Source organism: Venturia canescens, chromosome 8 (assembly GCF_019457755.1).
Source record: "Venturia canescens isolate UGA chromosome 8, ASM1945775v1, whole genome shotgun sequence".
Lineage (NCBI taxonomy): Eukaryota > Metazoa > Arthropoda > Insecta > Hymenoptera > Ichneumonidae > Venturia > Venturia canescens.
In genome coordinates this window covers 21,705,074-21,729,543 of record NC_057428.1, presented here as the reverse complement: position 1 = coordinate 21,729,543, position 24,470 = coordinate 21,705,074, and the positions used below count along the sequence as shown (strand labels likewise).

At 43.3% G+C, this 24,470-nt stretch overlaps 4 protein-coding genes across 5 annotated transcripts in view; 3 read left to right on the top strand and 1 right to left on the bottom strand.

The window, feature by feature from the left end:
* The first annotated feature begins 371 nt into the window (after positions 1-371).
* On the top strand, positions 372-4,224 carry LOC122414380 (RING finger protein 10). The gene is made up of 9 exons (XM_043425603.1): positions 372-866; positions 952-1,136; positions 1,218-1,435; positions 1,502-1,592; positions 1,900-2,418; positions 2,496-2,670; positions 2,758-3,187; positions 3,249-3,637; positions 3,720-4,224. The coding sequence occupies exons 1-9, from the start codon at positions 794-796 to the stop codon at positions 3,815-3,817; spliced, it is 2,178 nt and encodes a 725-aa protein (XP_043281538.1). The 5' UTR covers positions 372-793; the 3' UTR covers positions 3,818-4,224.
* Positions 4,225-4,889: 665 nt separating this feature from the next.
* Hsc70-4 (Heat shock protein 70 cognate 4) lies at positions 4,890-8,043 on the bottom strand. Its single transcript, XM_043425604.1, has 3 exons — positions 7,888-8,043; positions 7,535-7,747; positions 4,890-6,729 (listed from the first exon to the last, which is right to left on the bottom strand). Exons 2-3 carry the CDS (start codon positions 7,737-7,739, stop codon positions 4,973-4,975), a joined length of 1,962 nt encoding a protein of 653 aa, XP_043281539.1. The 5' UTR covers positions 7,740-7,747; positions 7,888-8,043; the 3' UTR covers positions 4,890-4,972.
* A 1,993-nt stretch (positions 8,044-10,036) lies between these two features.
* Positions 10,037-16,739, top strand: LOC122414755 (transketolase). Of its 2 annotated transcripts, none has more exons than XM_043426322.1 (6): positions 10,037-10,452; positions 13,976-14,121; positions 14,248-14,437; positions 14,510-14,744; positions 14,841-15,374; positions 15,453-16,739. In XM_043426322.1, exons 1-6 carry the CDS (start codon positions 10,346-10,348, stop codon positions 16,122-16,124), a joined length of 1,884 nt encoding a protein of 627 aa, XP_043282257.1. In that variant the 5' UTR covers positions 10,037-10,345; the 3' UTR covers positions 16,125-16,739. The 2 variants fall into 2 exon arrangements, with proteins under 2 accessions (XP_043282257.1, XP_043282258.1); XM_043426323.1 differs by lacking the exon at positions 10,037-10,452 and adding an exon at positions 12,469-12,723.
* A 710-nt stretch (positions 16,740-17,449) lies between these two features.
* LOC122415066 (serine-rich adhesin for platelets-like) overlaps positions 17,450-24,470 on the top strand; it is a 39,967-nt gene continuing 32,946 nt past the window's right edge. The window contains exon 1 of the mRNA XM_043426877.1: positions 17,450-18,571. The gene's annotated coding sequence lies outside the window, so the exon portion shown is untranslated. The remainder of the gene's footprint in view (positions 18,572-24,470) is intronic.

Below are 24,470 nucleotides of genomic sequence, written 5' to 3'. Positions count from 1 at the left end.
TGACAAACGTCGATGTTAATCTAACAATCTTTGACAAATTGCCAACAAACGATTTAAACAGAAAACATGAGTATCAATCCGATAGGCTAAATTCACAGAGATGGATACGATACGGCGAGAACGAAACTTGCCTTGCTTGTGTCAAAGGCGGTCAAACAGAGAAAGCTGATTCGTCAAGAAGAGTGAAACTTTGTTGAATCACTACACAAACAAATACATAAAATTAAAGGAAATAAAATTGATCGGACGCGGTGGACAGAGAGAGTCGGAAAAAAAGTTGTAATTTGTTCAATAGTTGATTTGATAACTTCCGTCAAAGTAGGCAGCAGGCATAGAGGAGGGAGGAGGACGACGATAACCGGAAGTTGGAGGTACGATCGGAAGGTAGGGCAGCAGGGAAGGGGAAAATAGAACAATTCCGTCGCCATAATAGCGACAGAGGATCGCAAGGAGATTGTGGTGGTTTCGGCAGCGTAAATTCGTCGGTGAACGGCGACAGGGAGGGTGGAAGTGGTATACTCTCCCTAAATAAAGTGCCCCAGCAGCCTTCGCTCCGTATAACGCGTTAACAAAAGCTCTTCGACCGTTTTTCCTCGTTCTGCTCTCTGACCTTCTAGCATCGAAGGACACTCGATAGATCTCTCGTTTCGAGGATCTTGACACTTTGAAACCGACGAACATGGCTTATTGAAGAAAATGAAGGGTCTGCAGAGCGTAATCGTTTCTCCATACGGAGGAGATATAATCTCTGTCGCAAACGTCGGCGTGGCCGTTATCGTAGCAGCGCCTTGCTATGGACAAAAAACCAAAATACACTCAGTCCTCGGCCAAGGGGACGAGTCCTGGTGATTCTAAAAAAAACCAAGGTTTGTTTTGTTGACTATCTTGATAGAATCCCTTCGATTTCTCCTGGGACACCGACCAATGACACGCTTTCTATTTTCGCCGCAGATGTCGTCAATGGTAGCAGAATCTTTCCAAAGACTTGCCGCAGACGAGAATCATCGGGGACAACAGGTGGCTATAATAAAAATGAACAACAATCTAAAAAAGCTAATGCGCAGAAAACGAGAAGTTTTGATAAGAGACCGAAACCTAAAGGACTATATCATGGCGGTGCAAAGGAGGATACCAAGGTGTCGCTTTGTTCACTTTTCTCTCCCTCTTTAGCTAGTTAACCTTAGAAGTCGTTGACAAACCTCTGTCATGCTTAATAGGTAGAGGAAGAAGAAGTCGCTGAGCTCGGCTCGGTGATGGTTCCAGGAAGTAAAAAGCAGAATTTGAATCATCTGCTAAACTTTCACTATGCGCCCCGAGACGTCACCACCAATTCAGGAGGATGGACGTATACTAGAGGCGATCCAACCGAGAACAAGCGTCGGTTACCCCTGATTCATCGCCACAAATATAACAAAGAACAATTCTTACAGGCCAAGTACGAATCCTATACTATTCCTTGGATTCCCTTTATTTTTCTTACAATGCTTTGTTTTTTCCTCAGTTGTCAATTTGTGGTAAAGGACAATGCCAATTACAGTGCTCATCTTGCCGATCCTGACACCCTCGTTGATTGGAATCTCATTGAGCAGATTGTAAGAATGCATGGCACAAAGATACTCTGCAGAGGGCAAACTCGGTTAAAATTTTTGAATCCTCAAAAGAGTTGGCAGCAACATAGTTTTTTCTATGATCTTGGGACCTAGACCCCAAATTCTATTCAGCAGCACTTCATGCAGTTATTTTTCAGTCTTTATGACAGTCAAACAATCATCTGAACTATTGTATCATATTTGAAAGAGAACCGGCAATTTATGGGATTCACCGAGATTGGTTTCTGAATACAATACTTTTGCTCCGTGTGCAGAAAGAGGGTAACCAAATTCATTTTTTTCTTTACAGCGCATGTACAGCTCTGGAAGATTGTCCTGTCCAATTTGCCTGTATCCTCCAGTTGCTGGAAAAATGACCCGTTGCGGTCACGTCTACTGCTGGCCGTGTATTCTCCATTATCTGGCTCTTTCCGACAAGGCTTGGCGCAAATGTCCGATATGTTACGAATCCGTTCACAAATCGGACTTGAAATCGTTCGTCGAAGTGTCACAAAATCATTTGGGAGTTGGTGACGAAGTTAAGCTACGTCTGATGCGTCGTGAACGTGGCTCTCTCATAGCTGTACCCGTGTGCGAAACGGAAACCACCTTGCCAACCAATTTTGCTTCAGTTGCTGAGGCGAATTCCCGCGAAATTTACTCGAAACTGTTGCTCGCCAGCGTCTCTGATGTCATGGATATTATTGAGAGCGAACGTGTTCAATTGAGACTCGAGCTTACCGAGGATCCAAAGTCACCAGAAAATTGTTTCGTTGAGCAAGCATTGGCCGATCTAGCATCTCGAGAACAGCAAGTCTTTGGGGTTATAGTAAGTGTGAAGAAAATTGAAGTGACGCTTTACCGCGGGTGCTCCAATGTTCTAACCATTTTTTTCTCTACTATTAGAAGTCGACGAAATCCGATGATGAAAATCCCAATGGAAACGAGCTGACAGTTGAAAATCCAACCGAAACAATTAACGACACTGCCGGAGATTCGGGAAACACTGATTCTGTCCAAGATAGAACTCCTGAGTCGCTGGGACCTCAAGCTTTGTCAAAATTCTTTTATTTCTATCAAGGTAATTTCATTCTTTTTCGATTTCCTGGATTGATTTTTTCATTGTATTTTTATTAATGGGGTACTATTTTTTCGGACAATTTGACAGCCATGGACGGACAACATCTTTATCTTCACGCTATGAACATCAAGATGCTCGAGCTTCAGTATGGAAATTTAGAGAATTGTCCTCGTACGATTTGGGGTAAAATATTGGAAAAAGAAGTCGGTAGTTTCAGCGAAGAACTACGCCGTCGAATGCGTTATCTCCATCATTTGCCATTGACTTGTACTTTTGAGATCGCTGAGATTGAGTTGGGTCCGCCTCTTATAACCGACGAGGTTCGCGGCTACTTCGCCGAACAGGTTGGGAACCGCGAGAAACGACGTCGTAGACGCGAGAGGGACGAGAGAAAACGCGAGAAGAAGATAATAACGGAGGAAAATAAACAGATGGGCAAATTTACAGCTCCCAAAGTTCACATAGAGTCCCGAAAACACTTTCCCCAATGGCAACCTGATGAGTCTCAATCGACTGGGTAAGGAATTGTAACCATCCCCACCTCAAATATTATAACTTCAATCGAACCTTTTCTACAGAATAAGCGTACCGTCTCCAGCTGAATCTGTGGCAACGTCGAGCGTGGCGAGCAGTCCTTCTCGCGGTAGTTACTTGGAAGATAAAAATCTGGTTATTTCGAGTCACTTCGATCTTTCTCAAGCCAGTTCCGTCGATCAGCAACATCAATCGATGGGTCCATCGTTTGCTCAAATGTTACAAAATAAAGGAATGCCTTTGAGTTCGAAAAACACGGTGACTTGGCCATCGATTAACCCACAGATTGATTCATCATTGAGCAATCGATCGAGCACGTCCACGGTCCTTGAAGACGACGAAGGTGCTTACGCCGCTGCCGCACCTTCTTACAATCAGAGCTTTTGCCATGATTTAGCTCAGTCGTTGAGTGTCGCAGACTTTTTCCAAACTGGTAATTGAATGAAGTTGAAATAGCAAAATGTGGTTTACAATCAAAATCAAATCTATGATATACTGAAATTGTTGTATTGCAGGAAAAAATCGTGCGGAGGTAAATTCGTCGGGGAAGAAGAAGAAAAAAAGATGCAAAACAACGGTTCTCTTCGCTAACAGCATGTCTCGGGCGTCGTAATCACACGTAGTTGATTTTTCGGCGAAAAAACTTTTTATTGAAGATTCTGGTGTCGATTTGATCGTTAATAGATTTTTTCGAATTCCTCCAAATATGTAGTTTCCACGCAACAAAAATATTAACGCCTGAAAATTTATTTAAAAAGACAAAACGCAGAATGATGCCGCTTTTCAAGCTGCTCTATATTTCTCCACTTCCAAACTTCCAACTCTTGACTCGCCCCCCCCCCCCCCCCCCCCTTCTGTGGCCTGATTATCGATTGTAATAAAAATTTTATTAATTCGTTGTGTTACCAGAGGTTTCGGTATAATTTAGTAATAAAACATCTTTGGCTCTTATTATGTAATAACGACGTGATGAAAAATGGTTCGAACGCAATAAAAACATGTTTTGATTGATGCAAAGAATATTCCATGAGCCTCGTGATTTATACTGTTCAAGCTCCAAAACCAAGAAATCCCGCCGCAAAAGTTTGCATTCGTATTTTCCAAAAATTTCAATTCGTTTGAACGCAATAAAGTATTACCATGAAATCAAAGTATTCCTTATTTTAATCTTATATTTTATACGCAATGGAAGTTCCATTCAATAAAATCAAAAGAATATTTCAATTTCGTTAAACTCAAAATATTTTTTCAGAAGCAATTCACTTTATTGAAATGAAAAATGAGTAGAGAGGAATCTTTAATCAACTGTTTACACAAAGAGAAAAAGTGTGCAATGGGATCTGAATTTTATTTTTTTGTTGAACCGTAAAATTATTCCAGTCCTATGTAATCTAAATACACATCTGCCTCTAATATTTCTGAATTTTTTAAATCCATTAGTTTACTTCCATTATTACTTAATCAAGGAAATTGTTTCGATTAAATTGAAGAATGTAATGAGATTTGAGTCATAGCGAATAACGCAATGAATAGAATTAAAAATTGTCAAGTTACCCACAAATGTACAAAAATCATGAATTTTTTAAAAAATGTTTTTGTTTAGAAGTATTATTCGTAGGTACATATCTATGAATAAAATATTGAAATCATGAGAGGAGTTGGAAATAAATAAAAACAGTTTTGAATTCATTTGTCCTATGATCTTATCTTTTTTGTCTCTTTATTTATTTATTTTATGAGTTTTGAACGCGTTGGAAAAGAAATGAATTTAGTCGACTTCCTCGATGGTTGGTCCGGAAGCTCCACCAGCACCCGGTGCTCCAGCTCCTGGAGCTCCGCCACCGGGTGCACCAGGCATACCGCCAGGGAAACCTCCGGGGGCACCTCCAGCGCCCTGGTAGAGTTTAGTAACGATGGGGTTGCAGATAGCCTCAAGTTCCTTCTGCTTATGCTCATATTCCTCCTTGTCAGCGAGTTGATTGGCATCGAGCCACTTGATGATGTCATTACATTTGTCAAGGACGACTTGTCGGTCTGATGCACTGATTTTATCCTTGAGCTTCTCATCCTCGACGGTGCTCTTCATGTTGAAGCAGTAAGATTCAAGCCCATTCTTTGAAGAGATAGTTTCTTTCTGCTTCTCATCCTCGCTCCTGTATTTCTCAGCCTCGTTGACCATTCTCTCAATATCTTCCTTGCTCAAACGTCCCTTGTCGTTGGTAATGGTAATCTTGTTCTCCTTTCCGGTCGATTTTTCGATGGCCGAGACGTTGAGGATACCGTTAGCGTCGATGTCGAAGGTTACTTCGATTTGCGGAACTCCACGTGGAGAAGGTGGAATTCCAGTGAGTTCGAATTTTCCAAGGAGGTTGTTGTCCTTAGTCATGGCACGCTCACCCTCGAAAACTTGGATAAGTACACCGGGCTGGTTGTCGGCGTAAGTGGTGAAGGTCTGAGTCTGCTTGGTGGGAATGGTCGTGTTTCGCTTGATCAAAGTGGTCATGACACCTCCGGCGGTCTCGATACCGAGGGAAAGGGGTGTAACGTCGAGGAGCAACAGATCCTGGACCTCCTCAGACTTGTCGCCGTGCAGAATGGCGGCCTGTACAGCCGCTCCATAAGCCACAGCCTCGTCAGGGTTGATAGATTTGTTGAGTTCTTTACCATTGAAAAAGTCCTGAAGAAGTTTCTGTATTTTAGGAATACGGGTTGATCCGCCGACGAGTACGATGTCATGGATCTGAGCCTTGTCCATTTTAGCGTCGCGAAGAGACTTCTCGACGGGCTCGAGAGTTCCTCTGAAAAGATCAGCGCAAAGTTCTTCGAAACGAGCTCTGGTTATCGACGTGTAGAAATCGATACCCTCGAAGAGAGAATCGATCTCGATGCTGGCCTGGGTAGATGAGGAGAGAGTTCTCTTCGCCCGTTCACAAGCCGTCCTCAAACGCCTGAGAGAACGCTTGTTAGATGTAAGCTCCTTTTTGTATTTCCGCTTGAATTCTTGAACGAAATGATTGACCATGCGGTTGTCGAAATCTTCACCACCAAGATGAGTGTCTCCTGCGGTCGACTTGACTTCGAAGATACCATCCTCGATCGTCAGAATCGAAACATCGAAGGTACCGCCACCGAGATCGAAAATTAATACGTTTCGTTCACCAGAAGCTTTTTTGTCAAGACCGTAAGCTATCGCGGCCGCCGTCGGTTCGTTGATAATACGCAATACATTCAAGCCGGAGATCGTGCCGGCGTCCTTGGTTGCCTGACGCTGCGAGTCATTAAAGTAAGCCGGTACTGTGATTACCGCGTTTGTCACGTTCTTCCCCAGGTAGGCTTCGGCGGTTTCCTTCATTTTCACCAATACCATTGAGCTTACTTCCTCCGGAAAGAAAGTCTTCGATTCCCCTTTGTACTGTACTTCGATCTTTGGCTTTCCACCGTCGCTTACTACGTTGAATGGCCAGTGTTTCATATCAGCCTGGACGGTGGCATCGTCGAAACGTCTGCCTATCAGTCTTTTGGCATCTATAAATAAACAACAAAACGAATTTATAAGTTTACTACAATTACATTCGAGAATCAACAGATTAATCAGAAAATCAACAGAATCTTGTGCGCTATATTAAAAAATATTCTAAAACAAATGTAAAAAAACAATTTAATTATTGGTTTCACCAGTGCTGCGTTTAATCATAAACGTAATTCAACATGTTGTAATATTCTTGGCTCACACAAAAACAGATAAATCTAACATAAATTGTTTCCCAAGTGTTTAGAATAATGGAATGTCAAATAACATTCAATAATTTATTATTGCAAAAACACAAAAAAAATGTAATCCTCTTCTTTACCTAAGAACATAAATTGGCTGTTGCTTTAAAATTTACATTTTCCTTGTCCTAGATGATCAAAATCATACTTAATCAAAATGAAAATTCTTTGTTTCATTGTGACCCAATTTTTCCACAAATCTGAATGCTACGAATCTAACTTATTTATGGCAAAAAATGGGATTTTAAAATATTAAGAAAAATTATGAATTTTACGGAATTTCATGTTTTCAAGCATTGGAATTTTTGCGTCCAATGACTGTGCAAATTTGCGAATGAGTGCGTGTCTTGACTCGAAAAATGGAATTAAAAAAATTCATTCCTGAACTAGACAAATTTGGACTGGTCATAAGTTGGGCTTTTCCCACAAAAGAAAAGTGATGACAATGAAATAATGAAAAAATCTATCGTTCAGGGAAAAGGAACGAGATTGCCAAGGTTAACGATGACTCAGAAAAAACGTGTTTGAAAAGTAGAAAAAAAAAAAATGGTGGACTTACCGAAAATGGTGTTGTTCGGATTCATGGCGACCTGATTCTTGGCAGCGTCTCCGATGAGACGCTCGGTATCGGTGAACGCAACATAACTGGGTGTGGTGCGATTACCCTGGTCGTTTGCAATAATTTCGACCTTTCCGTGCTGGAAAACTCCGACGCAGGAGTACGTCGTTCCAAGATCAATACCAACTGCGGGTGCCTTGTCCATTTTAGTTTCTGTGTGCAATTCAATCAGAAGAGGCGACCGATTAATAATGAGTCAAAAATACAAATATTTATCACAGAAGAAATATTTAAACGCGAAAAAACGTATTTGCTTTGGAAAAAGTCACGTCAATGGAAGACAAGCTATCTACCTCGTTTGTCTTTTGATAAAATTGATCGAGTGTAAAGAGTGGATGCGAAGGTGTTTCTCGTTCGGTGATTCGCAACGTGAGTGAGGTCCGCAGCGCCTCGCCCGTAGATATTACCCTGTTAAGGGACGCTTCTGGAACGTTCTTCCCGCCTCAGAAACTTTCTTGGACCAATAGGCGATTAGATTCTGCTCGTTCTGTGGGTCGATTGGCTTGGAATATTTATACTACGTTAGTCACTAGAAACACTAACGAGGCTATTGGAAAAAGATTCTTATCGTTTCATAATTGATTCATATACTCGTTAAATTTTGAGCTATTATTTGACGTTAAACGATGCCACAGTTAACGGAAAAGTGCAACTTTTGTGTTTTTTCCTTTCTTATAAATTCGTCGTTGGAACAACTCAGTATTTTCGCACCGGATGCCGCTTCGGCGCAGTTATGGAGAAAAAAAATGTCTAGCTTAAATTCTAGAATAATCGAGAAGGTGCGAGTGAGGCCTGAGACACGAGGGAGAAAAAACACGTGGCCCTCTCGTCCCGCTCGTCTATACTCTTCAACTTTCAACCGTTTCTATTATTCTTTTTTTTTCACCAACATGTATTGTTGTGTAGCGCATGATATTACGTAGCATTTCTACTCTGACGCCTTGCTTCTCTCTGCGTCATAAATCTCGATCATATTACATTCTGACGAATTATTAGACGTTAATCCATCTCCATGCTGCCATTGTTTCATATCTCGGTCAGATTTTTTTTTTTATTTTTCATAATTTCTAAGAGTAATAAGCAAAAGCCAATATGAAAATCATTAATTGTGTAGAATCATGTTCTTTTTATCATTGAAATCTATTTCCGTAAAACAGAAAACCTTCATGGTCGACAATTCCGGGGTGGAGAAAAATATTCCTCTGCTTCCGCGCGGTGACGATATATATATGGTTTAGCACAGATATAAATAATTTCAATATACACGCCGGTTAGGTTGTCCGTGCCTGTGTGATGACCATCGGTGTATGACTCATGAATATAATGTATATACGCTGTGCTATTTTGTAGTACATTTGCGAAAATATCAAAGGGGAAAGGCAATAATGACCAATTTATTTTATCGCTCTGGGACTACGATATTATAAATTATATATACCACAAAATCAATATCATTTGCCTTCATTTTCGATGGGATTGTTCAACGAACCGAATATTGAATTTGAGCTAAATTTTACGAAAGCAATACAGCAGTAAATATAGCTCCACTGAAAATGTTTATCACACAACATCGACATAAACATATAAGGATCGAGCAAGTTTTCGTAAGGTCGAAACAGCAGGATGAGTTGATACGGAAGGGAAGCAGGACACATGAGACTTGAGATTTTTTTGCCAGGTGTGTTCGCGGCCTCACGCCAGCTGTAAACCGTGAGACTATTCATGACCGTCGGAACCTTGGATCGTTCGAATTCGAACGCGGGTTCATTACAAACAACTAGCACTACCTTGTATTATGAGAAAAAATCGTTCGTTTTATGTTTATTTTCCTCAGATGGCTCGACCGAAATTTCTCGCTCTTGGTAGAGAACAAAAACAAGGTGAATGCGACGAAAACGATAGCTTTCGAATAAGCCTAATTTGCTGCTGTCGATTTATGAAAAAGCGGCCGCATACATTTCGGAAACTATTTTGTCCTGTAAGGACTCTTAAAAATTGTTTTTTTACAAAAATTGCATTTTTTAGATTATGACGAGTTTCTTCTAGAAACTCCGCGGTGGCGCCATGTACTGGCTGGAACTGGTGGCGTCACCTATCACACTTGTAAAGTTGCATCATCCACATTCGTATATTTTATTTTATCATCTCTGTAAACTTGGTTGATTTTCATTTAGATTTCTGACTCTTTAATTAGAGTAAATTGTTTTTGGACGAATGTTGGATAAAAATCAACGTATTTCGGAAATTATTTACTCAAAGAGATAATTCAGTATTTAACTTATTTCCGATATTAATATTTATTTATTTTATCGAAGGAGCATCGGGATTAATGTACAATAGGAATTTACTTTATCTCTTGATGAGTCTGCAGAAAAAGCGATACGCGCTCGCCCCCTTTCGGCGTCAAGTAATAGCAGCAGGCAGCAGGAGGCGTCGCGGCAGTTAGTCTCACAGTGCGCGGTCACTTATTTTTCATTCGCTTTTTTTATCCACGTTATCGTTCGTTACTTATTCCATTCTGCAATCCGCGTTCGCCGCTCACCGCCTACGAAACGCAAAACGCTGCTGTGGATACTTGTTGCCGAGCTTGCCGGGTAACCGACTCTAGACTACGCTTTGCTTCGTCAAAGCACGACAATATACAGAATTATACAACGGGACGTATTTTTTTCTGTTGTACCGAATAACTGTGTGAAGCAGTAGTCAAGTAGTTTTGACTAATATAAATAAAGCGACTTTGCAACAAACAAAATGGACAACTATCACAAACCAGAGGCTAAGACAATTCAAGAACTCAAGGACATTGCAAATAAATTGAGAATTCATTCCATCGAGGCGACCCAGGCGAGTAAATCCGGGTATGTACATCATTTTGTCCTGTAAACGATTTATATTATTTTTCACGATTTTTAACTCTTATCCCTCGAATCCATTCATCAAGAGACTCGGTACTCTCGTTTTCATTCGCACAACGGTTAATGTTTTTTATCGTCTGTATATATGCGTTTATTTTATGTTGGGCGGCAACATTAAAAAAAACCTTTAAATTGTAACGAGCGGTGGTTGCCAGCACGTGGCCGGTCTCCCCGTCCACAGAAATCGCCTCACAACGAACGAAACTGTTAGCGGAGAAAATATTAAAAACTCGTTATAAGCGTATTCCATATCATGCCGTGACTTAATCTCATTTTCGAAATTTGGTAAAATTATCGCAGCTTCAGTGTTTAAGTTGATAAAGTTCTTTCGAATAGAGAACAAAAATTCGAGCCTTTGCTAATGCTTCCGGCACAGTGAGCTCTGCGGGAGACAATTTTTCTACCCCCACCATTTCTTGAACGCTATCGAAGACGTGATCTTAGCGCTCCGGCGTCTTTACATCTCGTATTATGAAATTCCGCGAACTCGTCCCTCTACCATTGCTTTCCGGCACACGCACGCTTCATCATTCTCAACCTCGCTTCAATTTATTTTTATTCGTAATAATAACTATTCTACCGAATTCCGTATTATGCAAAAATACGCTTTTTTCGATTTTTCACTTCTATCAGCGTCCATAGTATTTCTAATACGCTGCAGATATTCGTCGCGCGGGTTCAAGGCTTTCACACCTAATCACCTAAGCGCAATGTTTATTCATGGTTTCTCGCTCGTGCGCGCCCTCTTCAGCTCAGTCATGAATTCTTGCCGGTAAAAAACGTCACGATGAAAATCGTAAATTTACATGAAAATGTAAACTGTAGAAAGAAATTCATGAAAAATAGACTCACTATCCCCTCTGCCGGTGGCCTAGTTAATTGAAATTATTGTCGGCATTAACACTCTTTTTTTTTTTTTACCAAGGTCTTTCACATAACTTTTACAAAAGTGGCGAGGATATTTTGCTTCGTGGCTTGTCGCAATTACGCTCGATCTTGCGATATAGAAATTACTTGAAACTTGCAGTACGTCATTCGTACTTACATTTATCGAGTGTTCAACCCGAAATTTCTTACAGAGTTTATGCCGTTATTTATCATAAATCGACGAAGCAAAATGTGCCGAAGCGAGTTTGGCTAAGGAAAAGCATCGCGAAACAACACTTTTTTCACGCTTTTCAAAAATTCCTTTATTTCAACCTTATTTTCGTAGGAATTTGTAAAAAATATAAATTGAGCGCTACTAATGATAAAACGTAAAAATTGCAACTTGTACATCGGCGTGGAACGCCTCGTCGGGATTGGTCGAGCGTCGAATCGTTCGACGCGCGAGCCTAGTGAAAAATCGTGCTTCGCGTATCATGTGCGTAACGTATCGCACCATCGGACAATGTTGACACGAACGACCTCGACAAATGTATCTCCGATAAGTGCTCGTTCTTACGCCCAAAGTCCATCCGTTTCTCGCCCGCCGTTCGTCACGTTTATTCCTCTCGTGCCGCGTTATTTTTGTATTATACCGTGATTGCAATAAAAAATCTCTTTTCTCGTTGTTTCGCCGCCAGCACTATTCGCACGATCATTAAATCCTCGAATACTCGAGCGTGCTGCAGGTGCACTAGTCACGTCGGATTATATTACGTAAAACAAATGTTGAGTGACGTATGAACTTTCGAGGACATCGAAGTCTATCAGAGATTTCAGTGGCAAAATTTTTGCATGTTCTTCGATGTTCTCATCGAAGAATGACCAACGGAGAAATGAAAATGGGCGTAAAACAATGAATTTTGGAACTCGGTCAACGCACCCTCGGCCGCCTACGGAAAAATGCTTTTTCTTCTGAACCCCCCACCACACGTCCCAAATCTCCTAGTTCACGGGCGCAAATTTCCGTTCGATATCGCCGTACTCTTCGTCTCCCTTTGGGCTATACTTCATATCAATGTACCAGCAGTGGAGCTCAGGCACTGCCTCAGTCGCGGTCGACGCTCGGCGTTTCTCGGTTCGTACCTCGCGGTAAGACTGAGAGAGTTCAGTCCGTAGGGAGAGCTCGCGCATCGCGGTTCAATCGAAATCCATCGAGCTCGAGCTGTGCATTATTTATCAACGCGACTGGATAGCAATGGTGCGGGACATGGAGATTGCCAAGTTACGTGACATGGCTCAGAAGCTTCGAATCGACTCGATTCGGGCCACCGAAGCTTCGAAAAGCGGGTATAAGCCTTCTTCGTTTCGCAATATCACAGTCAGTCCTGATGTAAAGAAAAAAAATGTTTTTATCCGTAAGCTCGACATTACCGGTGTGCTTCGGGGTCGTGAACGAAATATTGCGAACCGGTAGCTCGCACACACTTAGATTCTCGTAATCGGCGCGGCTTCCCACTGCGTATTCGACCGATTTGACCTTGCCGAGTTTTGAGGCGTAAACAGACGTCCGATGCGCTTCGTCATATTCGGCTCTCGACGCTCCTTCGAGCGCGAAATTTTTTCAGCGATACTCGTGACGACGCGACGAACGCCATTCGGGCCAATCGGAACACAAAAAAATCAATGACTCGGAAAAAATAATACTCTCGTGTCGAGTCCCGAAACGATCCTCGTCGTAAATCTCGTTCCCGCTTTTGCCCGGGTTTTGGGCTCGGTTTCCATCAATTTATTCATCATCATTTTTTTTTTCACGACCATCGCATTTCGAATAATGTCATCGATTACGGAACAACGAAGCTTTGTTCGTAGTCTTCGCGTGGATCAATAGCCTTCTCTCGTTCAAGGGCCGGCCTGCCGCCGTTTTTTTTTTTTATCTTTCATCCCCCCTCGACTCGGTCCTCCATCAATTGCGACGTGCCACGAACACGCGAGCGTACGGAACGCGGTTATTCTCGTTAAAGGATAATCAACCGATCGGTCAATAGCCGATGAAACGATTATTTTCGCGATCGCGTTTCGCTGTTTATTATAACATTCGTGCGAAAATGACTGGTCGATTTACCAATTACGCGAATTATCATGCAATCGGCAAATCTTATTATACTCGGGAAGTCGCTGGGAAAAGCTCGTACTGAAACGCAGTTGAGAGCTCCGAAGCCACACGAAAGACATGAATAATGCAACCGATTTATGGCAGCACGCGCGACTTTGTTCGATTGTCTCAAAGTGCTTTACCAAATCCTCGTTAACAGCTGACCGCTAATCGATTCCTCTTTTATTCGATCTATTCCTTACTCACAGATTCCGGCAAGCGGAAGGGAAATTTTTCGAAAAAAATTTTTCAAACCTTTTGCGACGAGGATGAAAAACAATTGTTAAAGATTCATTTCGTCGTCTTTTTCACCGAATTTTCGAATGAAAAGGATCAAACCTCTCGTCGCTTTCGTTATCGAATCATTTGCTTGGCCTTGAAAAGAGCAAAATATTTCCACGAAGAAAAATATTTCGTATGTAAACGATTTTTGTGTGAAATTTCCAGGCATCCAACATCATGTTCGTCCATGGCAGAAGTAATGTCGGTTCTGTTCTTCCACACGATGCGTTACAAAGTTTCCGCACCCCGCGATCCGAGCAGCGATCGCTTCGTCCTGAGCAAGGGACACGCAGCGCCGATTTTGTACGCGGGTACGAGCATTTTTGTTTTCCTTCGATGCGTTCTTTTGGCATCTTTTTATTCCATTCCAATTTTGACTACTTTTTATTCATGACTCATTTATCATTAAGTTTGCCTCAATTTGTCTGATTTTTTAGCCTGGGCCGAGGCCGGTCTCTTTCCGACGAGCGAGTTGCTGAATTTGCGGAAGTTTGGAAACGATCTCGAGGGACATCCTACTCCGAGGCTGAGCTTCGTTGACGTCGGGACTGGCTCTCTGGGCCAGGGACTTTCCGTTGCCGCTGGAATGGCCTACGTAGGCAAAAATTTTGACAAGGCAAGCTATCGGTAAGTCCGGCTGAGGAATCGTTGAAAAAATTTTGTTGCCAATCGAATAATTCGGCTTGCCGCGCGTTGCAGGGTTTACACGCTCATCGGTGATGGAGAATCCGCGGAAGGTTCCATCTGGGAAGCACTTCATTTCGCTTCGTATTACAAGCTGGACAATCTGTGCGTTATATTTGACGTGAATCGTCTCGGGCAGAGTGAGCCAACCTCGCTCCAACATAATATGGAGGTTTATCGTAAACGAGTAGAAGCTTTTGGATTCAATGCTCTCGTCGTAGACGGTCACGATGTTGAAGAACTCGTCAAGGTACAAGAAAAATTGGTTTTCTGTTTAGGACCGTGTTAAAGTGAATTAAACGTGGCGCTCGACTAATTTTTGGAACGTTAATATTCACTGTTGAAGGCTTTCCACGAGGCTCAAACAACGAAAGGGAGACCAACGGCGATCATTGCGAAAACATTCAAGGGTAAAAACTTTCCGAACATAGAAGATCTTGAAAATTGGCATGGAAAAGCGCTGGGCAAGAATGCGGAGGAGGTACTGAAGCATTTGACCTCGACGTTGAAAAATCCCGGACCTCTGGGTCTCCATCCACAAAAACCTCTCGTCGAGGACGCTCCGGCCGTCGACATAACGAACATAAAACTCGATTCACCACCAAATTATAAACTGGGTGAGGAGGTTGCGACGCGTTTGGCCTACGGAACGGCCCTGGCCAAGATTGCCAAAAACAATTCACGCGTTATCGCTCTCGATGGTGACACGAAAAATTCAACGTTCGCCGATAAAATAAAAACCGTTGATCCTTCGCGTTTCGTCGAGTGTTTCATCGCTGAACAAAATTTGGTTGGTGTCGCAATCGGAGCAGCTTGCCGAGACCGAACCGTCCCCTTCGTTTCTGCATTTGCGACATTCTTCACTCGCGCCTTCGATCAGGTAACAACAGGCCGATTCCATTAAGTTTTTCACATTGTATCTGCCTATAAAGTAATCGAGAAAATCGTCTTGAAACAGATTCGAATGGGAGCGATATCGCAATCGAACGTCAACTTTGTTGGTTCGCACTGCGGCGTGTCGATCGGTGAGGACGGTCCGTCGCAGATGGGACTCGAGGACATAGCCATGTTCCGATCGATCCCCGGTTCTACCGTGTTTTATCCTTGCGACGCCGTTTCGACGGAACGGGCGGTCGAGATTGCGGCCAACACAAAGGGCATTTGTTTCATCCGTACTTCGCGTCCAAACACCGCCGTCTTGTACAAGAACGACGAGGTCTTTGTTGCTGGCAAGGCCAAAGTAGTGAAATCAACGGGAAAGGATCGCGCGTTGCTAATCGGGGCTGGAATAACGGTCCACGAGGCGTTGAAGGCCGCTGAAGAATTGGCAAAGACGGGTGTCAACGTCAGAGTTCTCGATCCGTTTACAATTAAGCCGCTCGATGCCGCAACGATAATCAATAACGCCAAACAAGTTGGTGGCCGGATCATAACCATCGAAGATCATTATCCCGAGGGTGGCCTCGGGGATGCTGTCGCGTCCGCGGTTTCAATGGAGCCAAACATTCTCGTTAAAAAATTGGCAGTTCCTTCGGTACCTCGTTCCGGACCGCCGGCAGTTCTCGTCGATGCTTTTGGAATCAGCGCGCGTGCCATCGTCGCCGCCGTCCAACAAATCCTCGATGTATGATCTGACTACTTTAGCCCTTGACCCACCTCATGTTTTCTTATTTCATCAGCCTGCCTGCGCATGTGAACGCGTGGACAAATTCAATCATACGAATTAGAAACAATAGAACCGGCAGCTCGGGCTCTCGTGGGCTGGCCCTTCCGATTGCGCCAAATTCCATTTTTTACGCCCCTTTCCTGCCGCGTTGTGTTCGCCCGCTGTCTTCCCAATTACAACTGATAAAACGTGCGCATGTCGTACGTTTTTTCTTTTTCACTTTGTCTACAAAATAGAAAAGTATTTCAGTTGAAATAAGCGAGCCTTGTTTTGTGTCAACCGGCCTCTACATTTTGTTATTCGATGCCTTATTATATTCACACGTTTTTACTTCCGACAGAATTTATATGTAACATACAGATTTGTATATATAAAGATATGCTATATTTTTTTCAATATTTTCGTACACAATGTTCATAAAAAAGATGAAAACAAAGACAGTTATAAACTCATCGAGGGGATGGAATGTGAAATTGGAAAAGAAAATTTTGTAATATTTTATGAATGTCTACTTGTTGCCAATGGGGTAGAAAATGTTGAGTGACGTTTGCATTTACAATACAAAAATATGCGCTCTAATGAAATGTGTCATGTTTTTACGTTTTTTTCCCCATTATTTATCTCTAAAAATTACAGTGTACTCTGTAAATTGAAAATTATTTCCTCTTTCGTCTGATTTGACAAACTTGTGGACTGAGGTATTTCAATTGTTCATTGTCGATTATAATGAAAAGTAAATAATGAAGCGGTTTGCTGCTATGGCGAAACAGCCGGCGGCGAGTACAGCACGTTTTCGAAGTTGAGCGAGCTGGACATTTAATTACTTTGTTTTACGTCGGTAACGGAGAATTTGACATGCGTGTACGTTTATTCGGGACGTGAGCCGAGACAAAATTGGTGGCGCCGTGCGGTGGTGGCGAAGTTGTTTTGAGAGTTGCGAGATTCGAGAAACACCGCAGCAGCTCACGACTCGCGACTTTGAATTGCCTGCTCACGTTCAACGGCGCTCAGGCTCGCCAGGACTAAAGTCCGTTTTTTTTTTTCAATATTTCATTGACTTATCGAGGTTCCTCTGAGGGTTTTATAAGTTTGCGAGGAGGAGACGAAAAACGATGCTGTTTGGGTGAATTAAAATAGAAGGATTTTGGACGAAACGCGCCATTGTCACTGTACATCGACGACGGATTACTCTCGACGCTCTCACTCGCACTCTGCCGTGGTTTTAGCGTAAATAACAAAATGCAATATCTCCATCTGTCGTGTATCTCGGACATCTCTGGCGTCAAATACACGGCTGACATGTATATGTAAACACGTACCACACTCGGTAAGAGAATTTTGCCTAGTCCGAGGGCGCTTTCTTGATTTAACGTAAATTGTGTAATTATGAAAACCGGAAAGGAACAAGATAAGGGAAAAATATTGCGGACAGCGATACGTGAAAAACGATGAGTTTGGAGTGTGCGCGAGTGGAGAAAGTGGGCTGATAACTGTGCGAGAGCGAGATAGAGTTTTGTACACAAGCTCCAAAGTTGCCGCTAGCGGCGTTGGGTTCGCGTTTCGTTGGAGCCCCCCCAGTGAAAAGATGGCCGCCGTGAGAGCGTACGGTGTCGATGTTGACGTCGTCGTTGAGCTAGTGGCCGCGTCCAGTGTGTCAGCATGAGAGCCGTCACAGGTCGCGCTCTCGTGTCTCAATCAAATGCTCTCGTTGTATATATTTGTTCGGTGTAACTTGGTGAAAAGTGACGTTTAGCGAAAAACAAGTGCGCGAGAGAGAGAGAGAGGGAGAACCAAAACGAAAAAACCCCAAGCATAAAGGAATATTTTCGGTGAAGTCCGTGGGGAGTCGCCGAGTGCGAGAAAGAGATATACATATTATATATAGTGAGCGTGTGAGAGACAGGGAGAGAGAAAGACAGATAAAGAGAGAGTGAGAGAGCGGACAATTTATGTAGCACACAGAATAGACGAAACAGCAAACACGGTTTGCATAAATTGCGATATCAAATAGAATCGGTGTGCTCTCGAGTCGAATACAACGTGAAACAAATTTTCGTGAGTCGCGAGTGAACCGAGTCAAGAAGAAGAAGAAGAAGAAGAAGACAAGTGGAGAAAGGAGAGAGCGGGGGAGGAAAGAAAGAAAGAAGCAGGACCGAGAGTACGATTGAAGCAAGACGTTTCGGTATTTAATATACGGGACGACGCGCGTGTGTCGCGCGTGACCTTCGCGCCAGCCCCCGATCGGTGGCGAGGCTGTACGCGAGAGAAAGAGTGAGAAATAGCAGCGCCAAGAAAAAACCGAATATCTACATTTACGCAAGTGTATATATTTAAAAAAAGTAACAAATATACGACGATATTCCGAGTGGACGAAACAGGACGAAGCAAGGAATACGTTCGGGGATTTCTAGGTGAGTGACAGTGTTGTGTTTTTTTCCTCGTGTTGTTCCTTCTCTCGTTCCTTCCTCTTCGTTCGCCTCCGATTCTTCACTGAAAAAAGAGGGCTCTGTTGATCCGGCAGTTGCTTCGGATCTGCCGATACAATTCTTACCAATATAATAATCGTGTACATCCTCCAATAGGGAATATTAATACGGAATGCCAGTGTCTCGCGATCGTGCGAATCGGAGACTAGGCGAGTCGAATCCAATATACGAAGTAACTCAAAAGAAACATAGAGTAAGGGTGAAAAGTGCGCGTTTCGTATAACGGAAAGGGTGGGTGTTCGTTGAGGGTGAATAGTGAGGGGGTTCGGAGAAGGAGCCGCGCGGGGGGGGGGGGGGGGGGGACTTACGCCTCCAGCGCCTCCGGGAACCACGTAACGAGGCAGCTCTCCGCGAAGCTCACGAAACTTCGTGTCAACGGACCGCCATATTAATCCCCTTCGCCCCGTAGGTGAAAAATAATATTAACTTTTCCTCGACCCGACGCTTTGGCTACTGCCTGCTTTTTTCCTTCCCCTCCCTTTCAAGTCTCATTCATTTTATATTTTTTTTTTTTTATTATTATTCCTTGCTGTGTGCCGCTACCGCCACCGCCGCATGTCCTTTGACGCCGCCGCGTCTGGAGGGGGCAAAGAAGGTTAGGGGGTGAATCCGAGCGGACCGGCTTGTCATACGCGCACCAGGAGTCGCCGTGCTAAATGTCGCGACTCTTGACGCTTACCAAAATCCCCCTCCCCCCAGCTCCGGCTCCCTTCGCACTCTGCTATCTCTTCCCAACTCCCCTCCTTCCAAAATATACCAACGAAATATGATTTTTTTTCACTCTCGTCGATCCTTCGTTTATCTGACTCTGTGCGAGCCCGATCGGGGGTCGCCCCAGTTATGAGCGTTGCTCAATAACTCACCTTCCGATTCAACATTCTTCCATTATCGAAATTCCACGCTAATCCTCGTTCCAACACTTAAATTTGACTTCGGCTCGTGGCCTTGAACGAGCCGAATGGCCCAACTCGGTTGTTGCAGCAACATTTGCGAACTGGCGTGTCCGGCGCTTTTCTCCTCCATCTTGAAAAATGTGTTCGGTGCCTCAAACTTGTTGCAGCTCATATTTGGGCTTCGCGAGAACGCGGGGAAGCGAGGCACCGAGTGGCAATGGCTCCGGGTTGTTTTTCGCGACCTCAGTTTATCCCGAATCAAGCACAATACTTATTAGCTCATTTTCGCTTTTGCAGCGTTGTTTTTTTGTCAATCGTCCTCGATGACGTTGAAGTCGCGAAAAACGGCTGATTTGCAGCTCGCAGATTTTCGGTCCACAGCAATGATTGGTGAAATAAAAAAAATTGGTCAAGTACGAATGCTGTTTTCGTTAATTTCGTTGGACTCGTTGCGGTTCGAAGCTTCGAACAGTGTTTACTGCTTCCGGTGAGGGATTTTGCGCTCGAGAACGACGTTGAAGTTTGCAACGTTCGAGTCCAACGAGAGATGAGCGAAAAAAAGATCTGTCGCGAATTTTTTATTTCACGAATCACTCGTGTAAGCTACAAATTTCAAATTCGGCAGGGAACAAAATTGAAATTATTTGGGAGTTTTTTTTTCACGTCATTTCGCTGGACTTGGACGTTGCAAACTTGAGCGCGTCGTGTTTGGAAGAGCTTCATCAGCGAACGCAACTCGATTAACGTTTATTCTCGTATGCGACCTCCCCGCAGATTTGAGCCTCCTCGCTCCCGCCCGGACCAAGGACGCGTTCCCTTTTATCTCTGGCTGGGCAGGTTTTCCCATTTTTTCATGCCCCCTCGCCCGTTGCGGACGCGTGGTTTGGATCCCGAATGAAAATAATCGGCAGCGCACCTTCGTTACGAAAACACCGAGATTTTCATTGAACTCGTCGCTTCGAGAAGAAATCATGGTCGAAAGGCAGCGAGATAAAATTCGATGACTCGGCCGCGTCGTTCGACGCGTGCCTGCTCACGCGGAGGGAGGCCTGCAAAAATAATGAATCGTAGAGAAGGCTTGCTCTCCGGAGTATGAATATGAAATGATGGAAAAATAGAGGACGAAAAGGGGCGAGGGATTGGGACGGGAGCAGCGGCGATGCCCGCGTCCGTGACACAGTGGCTCGATTGATGCGCGCATCCCGCGCCCCCGAAATAACCAAAGCCGATGAAGAGAGAAGCCCGTTTTTCCGTTGCTCGCCCGACTCATTTCCCCGGAGTACAAATTTCTCATTTTTCTCCTTCGGCTCCGTCTCTGTCTGCGCTTTTTTGAGGTCCGAGCGTCCATGCTGATTTCCCGTGATAACGGCCGAAGAGTCTTTCCCCATGGAACATCGGGCGGTCGTCAATTTTTAGAATGCCAAAGCTCCGTAAGATAATCGGAGTTACGACGCTGAAGTTTGCAACGTAACGATGTAAAAAAGCCTCCGATTGTTCCAACAATTCTCCGCATAATTCCTGCCGAATTTGGAATTCGTAGTTTTTCAAGCTGCACCGATCGTGAAATGAAAAGTCGGTGAATTACGAACGTCTCTTTCCTCCGTTTCGTGGACTCGAGCGTTGCAAACTTCAGCGTCGCGTTCAGCCCTTTGAAAATGAAGCATCGCGAGCCATTTATCCACTTCGACTTTGATTATTTTGCCAAGAGAATACAAAACTACTGGATGCAAAGGAAGTGCGTTTCGAGGACGTCGAGTACAATCTAATTTCGAGCGGGTTCACTCTCGTATACATATGGAAAGAGAGGAGAGGGCCGAGGGTAATATCGTTGCATATGTTCGCGTACACGAAAAACAAGCATAGCGACAAATGCCCGAGGCCCCGTGACGCCATGTGTTTCCAGCTGGACACAGGGGCGGTTATCCAACTCCGCCGTACACGCATCCACCCCGTACAGCCTCGGAAAGCGCGCGCGTGTGTGTGCGTGTGTGTGCGCGGGCTCGCGTGTACGCAGTGGTTGGAAAAGCTTCGGGTGAAGTGACGAGTCGCCCTGGAAAGCGGACGAGCGAGTAGCGAAGGGAGGAAAACCAAAGGAAACGTAAATGCGTGTGCGGAGAGGGAGAGAGAGAGAGAGAGAGAGAGCGAGAAAATGTAGGGCTTGTGCGACGGGGCTTTCAGGGTCTGCGCACTTGAACAGAAGCGAGGCGAGCTCCTGCTCGCACGCTGGCTTCCTTTCCTCGTGCACGCGAGAGATACACGAGCGTACGGAACTGCCAGAAACTCCGAGTAGACGCGACGTAACATACGAAAAAGTTTGACGCGAAGGGGGAAAACTAGGGGCGAATGCTCCGTCCGGAGAAGGACAGAGCGAGACCGCCGCGGCGAGCAGGGAAACGAACGAATAAACGAACCGTCCCAACGAATGAGTGCCTCGGAGCTGCGAGATATTCACCGCCGTTATCTACTATTTTCTTACTCTTTTCATCGTTTTTTACCGACCCGATGCGGCCCACGGTTTTACATTTTTTTATGGCGAAGAGGCTCCAAGAATTTTGACTTGGTTTCTAACGGACTTCGTCGTCGCCACCGGGGACGACGCTGAAGTTTACAACGTTCGAGTCCAACTAAAGGGCGGGGATGAAACGTTGGAATTACTCAAATTTCGAACGCATGGAATCTCGAGTTTTTAAACTTGGAATTTGGATAATTTGGAGATTAACTCGATTAGAGCTTCGAAGAATGTAACGCTCTGAAAGACGACTGAAATATCGCTTTTCCGAAAATTCGACCATCGCTCTTTTCATTCATAAATCACTGTGAAATCAGCAATAGTGAATATTCACAATTTCGAAAATTTAATAACCCAAGTCAAAAGCTCTGAATGGCGAAGCGGTAGAAAATCGATCGATCAAAATAAAGAGATGCAGCATCGCTCAAAATATACGCGCTCACTCACTCGCACTTACTCGGATTATGACGCTGAAGTTTGCAACGTTGGAGTCCAACGAAATAATATAAAAAACCCCTCTAATAATTCGAGTAATTCTCCAATTTCATTTCCTGTCGAATTCGCAATTCGTAGTTTTTCAATCTGCACTGATACTTTGTTAAGTCAAAAATTGGTGAACTACAAATGGTTTTTTCGTTCATTTCGTTGGACTCGAACGTTGCAAACTTCAGCGTCGTCTCGGATTGGTGATCTCCGATTTCAAACATCGCCATTTTCATTTCCGCCTCTTCGAGCCATCGCCATTCCGCATATCCAAGTTTTATAGGCTCAAAAAATTAACTTTCAATTTTTTGCTACTCTATGTTCTGCATGGTCCATCTATGAAGCAACTACTCTCCATTTTAAATTCGAAAATATGAACTTTTGACGAAATTTATTCGTAAATATGAATTCAAAGGAGGAATATCAGTTAAACGGGTAATTATCCGCTTTATAATCGATCGGAGATGGGAATTTCGAATTGCTTATTTTTTTCTCCAATTTGATATTACAACTTTTGAAATTTCGAAATATCGTCGGTTCCACGATTTGGTGATTCGACATATTGAACGAAATGAAGGAAAGAAAGTTGGAGGTTGAAAAATTACGAATTGCAAATCTGGCAGGGAACGAAATTGGAGAACTGGAATTATTGGAGGATTTTTTTTTAGATCGTTTCTTTGGTCTCTAGCGTTGGAAACTTCAGCGTAATCCACCGGGGATGAACTCGAATTCGTCTTGTGAGCCAGCTCGATTGGGAACTCGTCAAAAATCCGCAAATTCTTCTGTCAAATAACTCCCGCTTCCCTTGCGCGGGGTTCGAGTCTCGTTTCAGAAGCCCGCCGAGGAAGCTCGGCTGAAAGTTATTTTGATAAAGTGCAACCAGATTTTTGCTTACTCAATCCTGAAAGTGTGACACGACTCGAGCTCGCGCCACACAGCTTTTCAGTCCCAAACGGAGCTCGTTCTCGCTGAAGTATAAAAAGGAAAAGCGCCGAAAAAGGCCGAAAATTTAGAAGGTTGAATAACTTTCCATGTTTTACCTCGAAGTGAAAAACCTACGGAGATTCGGTGCCTCCATTCTTTTACATCCGTAGGAGACCTGGAATCATTGAAACTTTCGTTAAATCTTGAGGAACTCGTTCATTTCAAAGTAGACAGAAGACCAACTATTTTGATCGAAAGACAATTTTTCTTAAAAAATGATGAAACGATTTTCTTAAGAAAGTCTTGAAATTTGGACAGAGTTTAAATGAGTAGTCGACCGACACGCATATCAAATTTTAACGACGCTGAAGTTTGCAACGTTCGAGTCCAACGAAATTAACAAAAATAACATTTGTAATTCACTCATTTTTTATTTCACGAAGTATCGGTGCAAGTTGAAAAACTACGAATTAAAAATTCGGCAGGGAACGAAATTGTAGATCTACTGGAATAATTGGAGGATTTTTTTACATCATTTCGTTGGGCTCCAACGTTGCAAACTTCAGCGTCATAAATTTTAAAGGATTCGTCTTATTGGTTATTGAGACAAACGTCTTTAAATATGAAGTTTATTTTTAATACGAAGTTTATGAAAAACGTACACAATAACAATGAAGTATTTAACGAAGGTTAGGGAAAAAATTCGAGACGATTGTCTTACCAGTAAAAAGTGAATATATTACGTTAAAGATTGAACGAAATTGGTAATGAGCACTCGTGTAACCTGACATTTACTCAATTCGTCATTTCGTTTCTTCTTGGCTTGGCCCATTCCTGACACAGTCTTCTGTCTTTTCATTGGCATTTTTTCTTCATCCATTTCCTTTTGTGTTTTTCCTTTTCGCTCTCCAAAGTGATTTTTTACATAAAAAAACTATTGTATTTTAACATTATAGTAGATTACATTTATATTAACATTGGTAAATAACATTTTTAATTCACCAATTTTTTATTC